This window comes from Rousettus aegyptiacus, unplaced genomic scaffold (assembly GCF_014176215.1).
Source record: "Rousettus aegyptiacus isolate mRouAeg1 unplaced genomic scaffold, mRouAeg1.p scaffold_m13_p_10, whole genome shotgun sequence".
NCBI lineage: Eukaryota > Metazoa > Chordata > Mammalia > Chiroptera > Pteropodidae > Rousettus > Rousettus aegyptiacus.
This window is the reverse complement of record NW_023416285.1, coordinates 49,745,381-49,759,519: the sequence shown is the minus strand read 5'-3', so window position 1 is coordinate 49,759,519 and position 14,139 is coordinate 49,745,381. Positions and strand designations below refer to the sequence as shown.

At 41.5% G+C, this 14,139-nt stretch overlaps 1 protein-coding gene across 1 annotated transcript; it reads right to left on the bottom strand.

Moving 5' to 3' along the window:
- Nucleotides 1–1,498: 1,498 nt before the first annotated feature.
- Nucleotides 1,499–11,670, bottom strand: LOC107516359. Its single transcript, XM_016156025.2, has 4 exons — nucleotides 11,567–11,670; nucleotides 6,899–6,964; nucleotides 3,732–3,812; nucleotides 1,499–2,209 (listed from the first exon to the last, which is right to left on the bottom strand). Exons 1-4 carry the CDS (start codon nucleotides 11,624–11,626, stop codon nucleotides 1,778–1,780), a joined length of 639 nt encoding a protein of 212 aa, XP_016011511.2. The 5' UTR covers nucleotides 11,627–11,670; the 3' UTR covers nucleotides 1,499–1,777.
- Nucleotides 11,671–14,139: the final 2,469 nt, after the last annotated feature.

The window sequence follows — 14,139 nt, the reverse complement described above, 5'->3', positions numbered from 1 at the left end:
CCATTCCATTGTAGCACATGTGTTGGTGATGACAGCCCCATCTGTTTGAGAATTTCCTTTTCCTCTCTTGGATTCTTTATTAATACACATGCTTTCCCACGTGAAGTATAGTGTGGAAAAGTCTATGTGATACTTTACAATTGTAATCACCAGGATTTCTATTTCTCCTTTCATTTTATAACTTTTCTTAGTATTTCTGTATTATGTCTAGAAATATAACAATATACCCATTCTTGTACTGCAAGATTCCCCTGTGTCTGCTTCTTTTTGTCTTCCCATTTAACCTTCATGCTTAGTGCTATGCTGGAGCTGGTTGTTAATTTTTTAGGGATTTTGTGGGCTGGTTTTTAAATATGACCATTATTAAAAACTGAATTATATAAACTTAGAATTAAATAAATTACATTAAAAACAAAAGTAATAAGTGCTCTAAACTCATAACTTCCTTATTATTTTACTATATCTAATTATTATCTATGCTCTTGAGGATATTATGCCCGTTATATCTATCCATATGAAGGAAGTGCCATGTAATGGTGTGTGCTGCACGTCCTTTCCTCCGTGTTCAGTGATGTCATGACAAAATTACAAATCAGAATTTATTTTCTCCAGAGAGTGGGTTATTAGACAACTGCCAGCGTGCCACTGCTCTAAGCCCACAAAATGCTGCCAGATTGTATGTCAATTAAGGCAAATCCTCATTTTTTTTTATGCCCAGCATCATTCTTCGTTCTTCCAGTGTTAAGATCTGTGCAACCAGTTCATAGAAACGTTCCTGTGAAGTCAAATGCTTTGTCCTTTCGACCCTGTCTAAGCAGAATAGTTTTAATTTTAGGGGTAGAGTGACATCTGTTTCATTAAGTCAGCTAATTTCCTCCTTTTGAGTTAGCTCTAAGTTCTTTGTTTCATTTGCTGCACTCAGGACACCACTAAAATCTTTGAGTGAGGTTCTGTCAGTCATTCCATATCAAATTGAGTAGTTGCTAGATCTTTTCAATAACAGTTGTCTGCCTAGTTGGCTATAGCTTTAGTCTCTAATCTGTGCTCAATCTTCTATCACTTCTGCCAATTTACTCTCTGGAGATACTGTGTCAATGAACTTATCTCCACTTGGAGGAGAATCTGTTTAACTGTGAAGAAAACTGGTATATTTTCACTTTCTCCTGCTAGAACAATCCCTTTCTGAGCCTTTTCCTTTAAGATTTTCCAATTTAGAATTATTCTGTTACATTCTGGCCTATTCTGTCACCCTGTAGTCCACAGCTCAAGTGTTGAAAACCAAATGAATAACATCAGGATTACCTCAATAGTCTGAGAAGTACTGTAAGGATTAAAAGTGTAAATGACCAAGTCAGAATCCTTCCAGATTTGGTAGACACAACTTGAGAATAGGAGATTCCAATCCCTAGCATAGGGAGAAAATGCAAAAATAAAAGACAGGACAGGGCAACATATGGCAAATTCTATAGCTTCCCAATTTTGCCTGATATTGGCTTTAAAAAAATCTTAAACTTTCAGAGATGATTTAGAAGTGGTGCTGTTTTATTTTTAGATAGGATTGAGAAATTGCCTCAGAGTTATAGGGCACATACCAACATCACTTTCCTGGTTTCGTGAAGCTTCCTTATGAATTTCATTTCTAGAGGAGTTGGTGATTGAGATGAATCCGGTAATAAAAATAGGTTTACAAGATACATCACCAGAGGTGACTGACCCAGGCCTGGCCGATGTGGGTCTGAGTTTCCTCCCTAGAGAAGGGGGCACTAAGCACTTCAATTTACACGTCTCCTCTGGGCTCCTTAGTTGTGGAACGGGTGAGGAGGCTGGTGCTGTGAAGTTCTCCCTTTGTGGGGAAACCTGGAGTAGTTAGAACTTGAGGTATCAGGGAAAACCTAGCTGACATGCCGAAGTGGGTCCCCCGGTCCCCAGGCACAGAGGTTCCTTCATTTCTCTCCACTATCTTGGACTGGGTGGAGAGTGTGAGGACAGAGCCTCTCAGAGCTGTGCTCCCTGACGCGGGAGGCATCGGAGTCGTTGAACTTTGTCTAGGAATGACAGGCACTGGTGGAAGCTGGAAGCATGCCACTGCATTGACAGCGAGTCTCATTATATCTGGCGCTCCAACAACACTGGAAGTCCGCAGAGCTAGCAAGTCAGCTGCCTTTCTGTCAAAAGCATTCTCTGGTTTCCCTTTCAATCGTTGAATTGGCTGTAAGTAGAAGGACGGAGACCAAGTTAGAGAAAGCACTTCCTGGCTGGAATACACAGGCAGCTCCAAAGCCAATTGACAGAGTTTGACCTGAAAGAGCTGCAGTAGAAGGAGGGGAGGTAACCGCATGTGTGACTCCTGCAGAAAATAAAGGCAGAGCCTTAGGCTGGGGCGACATACAATAAGTAGGTGTGGTTGAAGTTGGGCTAAGAGAAGAAACTAGTTGGCTTTTGCCTGATTGATTTGCCTACATTTTGCATGCCATCTGTCCTCTCAGATGCAAATTTAGAGCAAAGGGAAATGAGTCATGAGGACGGGTCCATATCATGTAGCCCAGTAGAAAGGTCCTAAAGTGTCCTCAGGCCCTGCTGTGTCCTGGTCACTACCACCCATGACCTGTGTTATTTCCACGCTGGTGCTATGACTAACCAGTTAAGATGGACTAGATATTTTCTGTCCTTTCGTTTTATTTTTCCTCTTTTTTTATCAATGTGACGTGACAGTAGGACATTTTCAATGAAGAATTTCTTACAAATATGCCATATTACAAACACCTCAGGATCAATCAATGTCCTAGTATTTTTATGTCCTTGTCTCTGTTGACCAATCATAGGCCATATACATGTTCCTGTTAGAATACTTAAATGCCACAAGCAAATGTGAGTAAGTCAAAGGGTTTTTTTTTTTCGACCCAAGTTCTGTCAGCTGTGTTAAAGCATGAGTTCGAGCCTACGACTATCTTAGTCATTCTGCCCTAAATAACTAATTTTATGTTCGTAGTGGGTGCTATTTTAGTCTTAGGATTTCCTTCAAGACAGTACTAAAACTCAAATGGTTAATTTCAACTTTATATCTTCTAAATTTAGCCCAATACTCAATTTTTCAAGTATTCTCACTGAATCCAAAGCATTTCTATTTAGGTTCAGTACACAAGAGATTTTAAGAACTCAGACACATTCAAATTCTACCAGTCTCTCAATATTATCACAGTTTTAAGTTTTTACAATTCAAATATGGACTTCTCTCATAATTATCTAAAGCCAGGGTTCTAAACCAGGAGCAATTTTGACCCCTAGAGCAGTGGTCCCCAACCTTTTTGACGCTAGGGACCTGTGCTCCTATGAGAATCTAGTGTCTGATGATCTGAGATGGAGCTGAGGCAGTGATGCTAGCACTAGGGAGCATCTGCAAATCCAGATGAAGCTTAGCTGATTCTCCTGCTGCTCACCTCCTGCTGTGCTGCTCAGTTCCTTACAGGCCACAGACCTGTTGTGGTCTGTGGTCTGGGGGCTGGGGACATTTGGCAATGTCCGGAGACATTGTCGGTTGTCATACATGAGGGCAAAGATGCTATCGGCATCTAGAGGGGACAGCGCAGGGACGTTACTATACATCCTACAATGCACAGGACAAGCCAACAACAGAGAATTATCCAGCCCCAAAATCAATAGTACCACTGTTGAGAAACCCTGATCCAAGGTAACTTATTATTTTTAGGAAAGCCAATACATTATCGACTTACCAGCATGTGAAATACATAGTAGCTTTTTCTGTATCCAGCTCTGCTGTCACTGCTCTCATCTGACAAACCAAGCACCCCTTTCTATAAAAGAACAACGAAACATCTTTAGAACCCCAATTTTCTTTCGGTCTGTTTTTTCCTTTCCAAAAACAAAGCTTGGAATATTTCAGTCATACTATCCAAGCAAGGTATAAAAACACCTGTCTCTGCCCTCTTAGGAAATAAAGTGATCGTAAATGATTCATCTGGATTATTGACTCTTATAAACACCAATATTTAGACATTTAAAAATGTGTTTGGAAATATCTGTAAGTGTTACGCACTTCCAGGTTATCCTAACTAGAGCATACTAAACTCAATTTGCATTTCATTGATAACTTGGGCCTCTGTAAATACCATCTATCTGCTGCAATATTGTGACAGCCCCAGGAGAGTGTTCAGGGAGAGGTCCACTTGTCCCTGCCCTAAGTGATCCTAAGTTGAAATTCAAAGTCCAACAAACTTTTGGTCTGTGACAAGGAGAAGAAAGAGGGAAAGAGGCATTGCTTTATGTTTTCTGTGTGTGTGTGTTTATTTGGTCTCCTGACAATCAGAAGCTCTGACTGTGGATTGGCACAGATATTTTTGGAACATAATTAATGAATCTTTTAAGGCCAGTCCCAGTAATCTAATTGAACATGTCCAGTCAGAGGTTATTTGATTAAGAAGAATGAAAAAATGAAATGCAGTTGGTAGACAGGATTCTTAAAACATCATAACTCGAAGGGAGGGAGAGTTGGTTGTAGCTAAAAAGCAAAAGAAGGAGTCCTTGGTAGTGGAAAGATTAAAAACATTATTCCCAAGTTCCTTTCCAACTCTGAAATTCTATAAGGTTATGACTTCATTTTCACCGACGGATCCCAATTGCAACCACAGGCAATCAAGATCCCCAAAGCTGTTTTGCTAAGAATGTAGCAGTGGCTAGAAGCAATTTAAAATCAGAAGAGAAAATGAAGCAGGACCACAGGCAAAGAGAAAACACACAATTACTCTTTTTCCTAGAGGAAATCATATAAGTTGATACTATAAATGTTTTATATTCAGAGCCATAGATTAAAACAGTACAGGGTATCATTCTAAATAGTTATTATTTTTTAACAGGAAAGAAAATGGCACAAGGACATGTATACAATATATTATCAATAATTTATCTTTTGTTTCATAAATACAAAGTGCTTATTATATATAAATGACAAAAAGATATAGATATAGCAGGTGATTTATGTGAAGAACAAGAAATTGCAAAGATATTTCAATTGTTGCATTGAAATTTGCTATTTTTTGAATTATTGGCATTCTAGAAGTGGGGGAAGTTCACAATATTTAATATACTGGTGTCACATTGATGTCCTAGCATCTTAAGCTAACATCAATGGCTTCATTCTCCATCTCTGCCTCTGTCGTTTCTCCTTCTCTTTTCTTCCTCACAAATCTGAACAAGGGAAATCAGGAGATTGCATGCAGAAATTCTACCTGCCAGGCTGCTCTAAGATACTTTACTTTTGACATTAAGAGAGAGCAAAGAAGCAGGCTTTGTGAGGCCACTGAGAATTCTGGCTGGAGGTCAGGAAGAGTGCACTTGATTTGTCAGCTGGGGCAGTGAGAGGTGTTGACGTGAGCAGAATTTATGTTTCACATGGCGGAAGGGGACAGTAGTTGGCTTTTCCATACAGCAGCAGTCCTGAATCTTAGACTCTTAGGCTCTGCTTGAAATTTTATGTAAAATGTACATGTGGGATAGAAGATCCACATAGAATCTCAAAGGGGGTACAATGACTCCAAAAGAGGTGAAGACAGTGGCATAGAGCATGTCAGATAACCCATGTCCTTGAACCCTACGTGGTGTCCCCAGAGCACTTCCTGTCGAGTAAGTATCCCATCATGAACAGAATGAAGTGCTGGGTCCAGACTGGACACTTTGGAGGATGTAGTGACTGAATCCATGAAATAAGAAATGAACTACCCAGTTCCATCACTTACCCTTTATTTCTTCATCTATCAGAAAGAAGAAAGGGATCTGTGTTTTATTCTACTCTGTACCATTAAAGAATATTTTTAAAAAGAGGACATAATCATATTTCTATACAAACATAAAAGGAACAAGTGTCAAGGATTATTAACTAATTAACTAATGGAGATAAATGCACCATTAAATTGCAAAGTCTTTCACAATATTTCCTTATGGTGCCTTTGTCCTTAGGAAGTTTTATTTGAGACAGGCCTTGTTCCCAAAGCTCTTGGACACAATCATCAAAAATGATAAGTTCATTCAAAATTCATATCTCACACACATATTGAGCCCCTACCTTGCTCCAGGCACTGGAGTCATAGCGTTGAGCAAGACAGATAAAGTCTCTGACCTTGAGAACTTAAGTTCTAGCAGGGAAGACATACGTCAAACAACTAAATGCACTATGACTTATTCGGGAGTGTCAGAAAAGTGCCGCACAACTGCAGGAGCTGGGATGAGCGTACCTGGGACGATCTGCTTTAGGCGAGGGTGGGGAAGGAGGGTCAGGGAGGTGCTGTGCGAGTTGCACTCTCGGGGATGACTAGATATTAACGAGGCGTTGGGGGAGGAGGAGGACCACTCTGGGGGAGGGGTGGAAGGAAAAATATTTCCAGCAAAGGGATCAACATCATGTTGAAGACTGAGTCAGATACTCAGATCTCTATCATTCTCCTCTTCTATCTCCCTCTGTGCCTATGGCCTTTTCTCTCCGCATCTTCAAACAAAAACTTAAACCTAAATATTTCCCTGGGTAGAATGTGTTGTGCAGATATTCTCGAGCAGAAGAGCCTCTCCCTCATCTGACTTAGACTCCTCCGCTGCCCCTTGGAAGGAAGTAGAGTCAGTAACTTAAACACTATTTCTGAAAATGTGCTGACTCCTAAGTTACTTTTCGTCACCTACCTTCCTTTCACCAAAAATTTAGTTAGATCCTTTCTTGAAAGTGGCAATGGATATAAAAGGGTTTAAGAAGGGGGTATGGGTTGATGTAACTAATCTTATCTCCAGAGTTTCAAAAATCCAGATGCTGGTAGACCCAGCAGAGCGTGACTCTGTGTCCCTCCAGGGGAGCCCAGAGGCCCGCAAGGGGAGGTGGGAAGGCAACAGTGTTACTCACCGTCTGAAATGTAAGAACTCCGTGAAGAAGGACCAGGAGACTCGCATACTGGGCCATGCTGAGGTGCTGAAAGCACAAGTGACACTTCTTTATGCATGTAAACAAACTCACATGCACAGGTGTATGTGATTTCTTGGTCGTTCAGTCTATTTAACGCCACCTGTGTGCCATGCAAGCAGGAAAGCACGGGGGCCATGACAGCAGGCTGGGTTTGAAATTCTGACTGACGCTTGCTAGCTGTGTGATCTGGGGCGAATTATGTAACCTTTTTGTGCCTCATTTTTCTCATCTATAAAATGGTGATAACATGAAAAGCTATTTCAAACATGGTTATGAAATCCGAATGAGGTAGTGTACATGAAACATTTAACATAGTACACAGAACACAGGTAGCCCTCCATGTTTTTAGCTTTTATTGTTAGCAGCATCCCCTGAGCTGGACGCCAAATAGCTGTAGAGATAAATAAAAGAAAGGCCTGGCTGTCAAGGAATTCATAGTCTCTTTTAAGAGGTTAAATAAAAGGAGTAGATTTCTGCTTCTGCCACTTTAGCCCTACTCACAGTGCTTATTCATAAAATATTTGCTGAGAGTTTCCATAAACTGGATGCAAGTCAGGGTGAATTTCACACGAACAGTGTCTTGCACAGATGTCTAGGTCAAAACATGAAACTTTCAAAAGCAAAAAAAAACAAACCACAAATGCCTAAAGCAGAAACAACTAATAGTCATATGGGGCCTAGGAAATCAGGCTGTGGTTGACTTGACACCATCAAGATCCTGGCTGCTCTTGACCTGTATCACCCCAGCCCATTGCAAGATGGTGAATACATAAGTGTGTTCATTTATGTATTATTCGTCATGCACAGAGGCCCTCATGGTATTTATTCTCCGGGGATCCTGACTGAGCAGTGTGGTGGGTGACTCTGCAGCCTCCTCCAGGAGCCACTGGAGACCCACCAAGCCCTGTGAGTCAGTGAGCCTGGTTCCCAGAGGGCCAAGAACATGGAGGACAGCTCCCCAGCTGGGCTCGTCCTTCTGGGCTTATTTCCTGGTGCTGGGGAGACCCGGTGGGTCACTGTTTTGGAAGCAGGAACCATCTGGAGAGCTCTGATGTGAATATTTGTTGTCTATTGAAGGGTACCAGAATATGCCACCCCAAAATATGCCTCTTCAGCATCTGAATTATTTTGAGCTAAGGTCATTGAGAACCAGCAGATGCAGAAAAAGTTCTGAAAACAGGGCATGAGTTTTCCTCGTGTAAAGGAAAGTCACATTTGTGAAAGGCGTCTCCCCCTCCCTGCTGCAAAGAGGAAGACTCCTAACAAGTCTTACTAATACAGAAGGCACTGACTTGAATCAGCACACTCAGCCTTACTAAGTAACCCCGTTATCATTCCTTCCTTGGTCACCGGCCCATAATTCGCCTCCCCCAGCTCAGAAGCCTCAAACCCCTTATCTTTTGTTTTAGTTTAAAATGGTCCATGAGCCCAAGTTCTAATCACCCCTTCTGGTTACTTGTTGCTGGATACGCCCATGTGTACCGCCATGATGCATGTGTTAATAAACTCCCGTTTGTTTTTCTCTTGTTAATCCCTCTTTGCTAGTCTACTTTACAGGACTCCGGGTGAAGAACTTACGACAGGCAGAGGAAGAAGTTTTTTTTTGCTTCCCTATACCATTTTCTGTCACCTCTCAAATCATTCATTGAGAGCTTTTTTAGTTTAGGCCCTGTGTAGAATGCTTTATGCACATTATTTCATTTAATTCTTGCAGTAACTACGTTAGGTGGGCACTTATGCCTATTTTATAGATGAGGAAGTCAAAGTTTAGAAAAATTAATAATTTACCTAAGATCACACCAAAGTAGGTGGCAGAGCCTGGGTCTGAATGTCTGTCTGAGTCCAGCTGGTTCTTACTGAGTGACCCAGATCTCCAGGCCTGTTTTTTACTTGGCCCTTTGGAACTGGACAGGATAATGGGCACATGTGAATATTTTATCATTTACAGCGTGCTTTTTTAGAAACAGCCTAGAGCAGTGGTTCTCAGGTAGAGCCAGGCAAAACTGAACTATGATTTATTTGGAACTTTCCCAAGAGTTGTCCAACATTTTGGAAAATCACATTGCCGATGGCCATACTTCCCATCATTTGTGATTGTGGCTGTTGTATCCATGGTGATCCGCCTAGAAGCACACAGAGCTGACAGGCACTACGTATTCTAACAGTCATGCCCAAGCATCTACATGTTGAAATACTTATTGTTTCATAACAAATCACTCTCTTTAGTTTTGCTTTATAGTACAGCTGGAACATTATGTTAGTTTGTTGAAGGTAAGTGTATGGGTATATGGTTTTAGCTCTGCATTTCATTACTATAGACTCACGAGAGCATTACAAAAAATTTGTACTTAAATGGGGTGTTGGGTCTGATATGTCTGGAAGAATAAGGGAGAATCAAGCTAAACAGAATCTAAGAGCTTAAAAAGACCACAGTACTGTCTAGACTTCCTGATCTAGGTGTCGGTCTTTCCCCCAAGCATTTCTTGTTCCAGTGGCCTCCCTGCTGATCCCTGTTTTGGGGATTAACATAGATGAATCAGGATGAGTGTGAGCCCCTTGGTAGCAGCAAATCCTGGGCAGGCGCCTTGAGGAGGGAATAAGGCTCTTTCGCAACAGAAGATTGGATCCTCTGAGAAGTGAGAAGACGGGAAGGGGACGGGGCTGTGGAGAGAGACAGGGAGGCTAAGGAAAGGTGGCAGTTCAGAGAGGCAGGAAATACCGGCTGGAGGCAAGGAAGCCTGATGCTCTACACAGGGACCTGGATGTGAGAGGAGTGGCCTCACGTTGGCACCTAGGTTGGTTCCAGGTCATTTGCTGCCAACTCTTGAGGCCCCTGATAAATGCTGACCTGGCTAAGGTGAGCACTCAGCTAGGATCCAAGTACAGAGCTCAGCTTCCACCTAAAAAGGTGTCTTTGTTTGCTCCCACCTCTCTGGGTAATAATAGCTAATTATAAAAATAACTTACACTGTATCTCACACCTGACATGCTGCAAACACTGTTCCAAGTTTTTTAACTGTATTTATTCACTCTGCACAATAGCACCCTGAGGTAGGAAGTACTGTAACTTTGTTTTTCACATGAGGTGTAAGGTCTTCCTCCAGCATACCCCTGACCAGCACTCCCCATACTGGGCCATTCCCCACCCATCATTCAACCTCCTGTATTGATGAAGGAGGACAACTGGATGGACTTTTTGTAGACAGATTAAGCTGATATTCTGTAGTATTGTCTGAAGAGTATTTACCCCCCAAAATTCCCTCTCCACCCCTCCCTATGATAATATTTGATAGTCTATCTTCAGCGAGTCATTCTTTTGACTTAATTACTGCCTCTCCTAATATTCAATTCAATAGACATTTATTGAGCACTGTGCAAGACGGCAGGAACACAAAGAGGAAAGATACTGCGTTTTAAAATGAGGGCTTGTCAGACCTGCTAGTTACATTTCTGAAGGAAAGCAGCCTGGCCAGTACAGCCACATTACACGGGACCTGCTCAGTAAGGATGCTCTGTATCGGAGGAGAATTAAGCACCCACGTTTGATCAGGGACAAGGGGAAACGAAACCACAGAGGTCAGAGAGAATGTATTTCCCAGGGTCGCAAAGAATGTCCAGATATCTAGAGAACCATCTCGAGAAAGTTAGGCCAAATGGGGAGCTATGTCCTGATAACAAAAGCAATTTTAAATAGTAATAACAAATCAATAATAATGAAACTAAACCTTATAAGCCCTCGTCACAAGCAAGACTACATGATCTCATTTGATCTTCACGATGTTACGAAATAGGTTGTAATAATCAATAAACATTTAAATAAGTTGCTGATAAATATTTAAATTATCTGCACTGTTAAATTGTTTTTTTTTTTTTTTAAAAGCTTGGCTGGAGTGATTTCAGGAAAGGAGTAAAAGATCCCTTCATCCAATAGATCCTAATTTTTAAAACAGATCTTGTAGGCATGGGGTTGTTTTTACTCTTATTTCAGCTCTTCTTTTAAGCTACACACACCTTGAGAGGCCCAGCAAAGGAAAAACCTATCCTGACTATAGTCTTATTTTAAGTTTGGAACAACAAAGAAATGTAAGGAAAAACCTTTCTGGGCCCCAGCAGAGCTGCTGAGAGAGCGGGAGGGAGGCCGAGCTGGAAGCCCTGAGGGCGCCTCACAGGGCCTCACCTCACCGGCTCCACAGCCAGGGCTCTGGTTTTTGTTTTTGTCTTTTAGTTTTATTTTTTACCTTGCATGTCATCAATAAAAAAAATTTTGAGCATGTATACTTCTCATATATATTATTTATCATTTAATTTTTAGTCAGTTTTAAGCCTGCTCTACTGCATATACATATGTACGTCATAGAACTCACTAAAAAATCAGTTTAAAAGTATGAAATTTTAAAATGTAAGAATTCTAAAATCTTTTCCTGCCCCAGTGGGTTTTGCTGCCCACCCCCAGGATACAAACAAACCACTCTACTCTAGCGACAGCTTCTGTTGCCACATCTGCCAAAAACAGCTCGGGCTCCACCTGGTACCTGAAGGTTCACTAAGCCCCAGATAAATCAATAGATCAGAGGGTAGGCATTTCCCTCCGGAGCCCTCAAGACTTACCTGCTGCCACTGGAGTGTTCTAAGACAAACAGGAGATTCCACCAGAAAGCAACACGACATTCTCTTAACCCCACAAAGTGCCCCTGGTAAAGAGTTCTGTGGCTTTGTGTGTTTTCTAGACAGGAGGTCTTATAAAACATGATGTCAGGTAGGGAGCAAAAGTCTGTTTTCAGCATTTGCTTTTGAGAGAATTGCTTATCCCTGGCTTTGCAGCTAACCACACTGCCCCTCCTCACATATAATTACACAGAGGCTGGAGGGTAAGGGCACCGCAGGGGGTAGGTGAGGATAGAGCCTACTGTACACTTATCAGTGAATTCCTAACCCCAGAGAACCCCTCAGAAACACAGAACCAAATCCGATAAACGGATAATGTTTGAAATGTTGTGTGTGTGTGAGTTTTATTTTTTTCAATCAAGTGATTAAAAACTTACAATCGTCAGAAAAAAATATAAGGCAGAAGTCAAATTCTAATTAAATGAACCTAATCTATTTCATGTCACATCTTTTTTTGTGCTGACCTCTGTCTGTCTTAGATATTATTGTATTATCCAGAGATTTAAAATCTGGATAATGTTAATTGTAAAAATTCTTCCACTTCAGGAAGTAATCAACTCTTGCTTCTCATATCCTGTGTTGCTTCCAACAAATGCCAGGAAAATACAAAGCTCCAATGTTTGTTCGGTGGGCACATAAAAATACACCGGAAAGTGTACATATCCTGCAAGGGAAGTTCATCCAACAGAGCTTCCTAGAAAGCTGACTTGTATCCGGCACAAATGTGTGTGAGAAGTGCTTTGATTACGAGCAGAGGAAGTGGAGGAAACCTGTACCCCGCCTTGCTCTAGCAGACTTTCCAGAACACTCTTAACACGCTTGTCAGGGAGTCCTACAAGGGCTGTCTCCACCCTCACCCCAACCCCTCCCCGCCCTTCAGAGCTTGAGAGCCTCTCACCCAGCTGTCCTCCTCAGGGTCTGCTGGCTGAGCTGGCCTCTGCAGCAGTCAAAGGGCACAGAGTTGTACTTCTGAGAATCTATTAGAGCAGCCAGTCTCAAACCTGGCTGTGTGTCAGAACCACCACTGGCATTTTTTTAGATGCTGATGCTCTGATTCTTTCCACAACCTGAAATTTCAATTCAATTGGTCTGTGATGGGGCTTTGGTGTATTTTAAAAAACATCCCCAGATGATTCTAAAGTGGAGCCAGGGCTGGGAAGTTCTGGGTCACATTTTCCCTCAAGGCTCCAGCTATCAGGATGAAGGTAACTGTGTCCTTTATTAGCCACATAAATATTTGTTTCACTAAGTACTCTATTTGTTCTCAGTGCTCTGAAACTGTAATTTGTGACCCCTACTGGTATCTGCTATACATTCAGATACATTTTATTATTTTTCACAGCATTTCTCAAGTGTAGCAAATACTGCTTCAAACCAGTGAGAAGACCAGGAGGACAGAGCCCCAGGCTGTCTGTTTTCTTGCCTTCCTAGTGCCTGGAACCAAGGGGATAGATGAAAATTATTTGTTGAATGGGTAACTGAATGCACAAAGTTATGACTGAACTAATGAACGCAAATATATTGAATGACAGAATCTAGATAAAAAATATCTCTGTGTAAGAAAATGCTGAGCTAAGTCTAAACAGGTAAGCGATAACAGGTTAAGTGTGATATCCTGTTCTTTAGTCCAAAAAGGCAGGTACAGAAGACATCGAACATGTTTTCAGCAGTGCATGAAAAGGACTTAGTGGTTACCCAAAAAGATAGTTATAGCCCTAAATCATATTAATAGATATAGAATCTGGAATGGAGGAGGCCATCATCCCATTTTTGGCATTTGCCAGATCACATCTGTGGTATCATACGCAGCAGTTCTAAAAACCACTGTATATTAAAAGTAGAGAATATTTGCAGAAAATTCCTAGGATATTGGAAGAAACCAAACCATGTCACAAAGAAAAGATTTGGAGAAGTAGGGGATTTTTGCTTGGAGAATTTTGGGGCTGTGAGAGTTATCTTTATTTATTTAATTTAAAGTTTATCATTTAGAAGTCAGATTAGATTATTCAGTGTGACCCCAAAGAGTTGGACAGAGGATCAGGTTTTAACTCCATACAGGGAGTAACTTCTCCAAGATCAAAGCTATCCAAAGGATTATGGAATGGGCCATCTCATGCAGAGTGAGTTCTCTGCGTCTTGTTTAAATGCAGATACTGACTGCTTCAGTGGTTCCAGAATGGAGCCTGATCTGGTCTGCATCTCTAACAAGCTTCCAGGTGATGTTAATTCAATGGCCTTTAAGGTCCTTTCCAAGCCTGAGACTCTGGATTCTAAGAAATAGATGCATGTTCTCTCCTACACAAACTCCATTCCCTTTGACTTCTAGGTGTGGCCCTGTTGCAATCAGTTCTAAGGAGAGACCTTTGGGAAACTTCCCAATGCCGCCAAAGTCCCCTGTGAATGACACGTAGTGACTTTTCCAGCACAGAGCGACAGAAAGGACTAAGAGACTGTGCACATTCTTAATAATTAAGAGTTGCAAAGATTACCATTCTCTTTCCTGAAAAATAGAAAAC

Excerpts from the sequence above, each read along its gene's own strand:
- LOC107516359 (XM_016156025.2), bottom strand. The coding sequence starts at position 11,626 with ATGTCGTGTTGCTTTCTGGTGGAATCTCCTGTTTGTCTTAGAACACTC. Across the intron at positions 6,965-11,566 it reads GAACACTCCAGTGGCAGCAG|CACCTCAGCATGGCCCAGTA; the intron begins GTAAGTCTTGAG and ends TTGTGCTTTCAG. Across the intron at positions 3,813-6,898 it reads GAGTTCTTACATTTCAGACG|AAAGGGGTGCTTGGTTTGTC; the intron begins GTGAGTAACACT and ends GTTCTTTTATAG.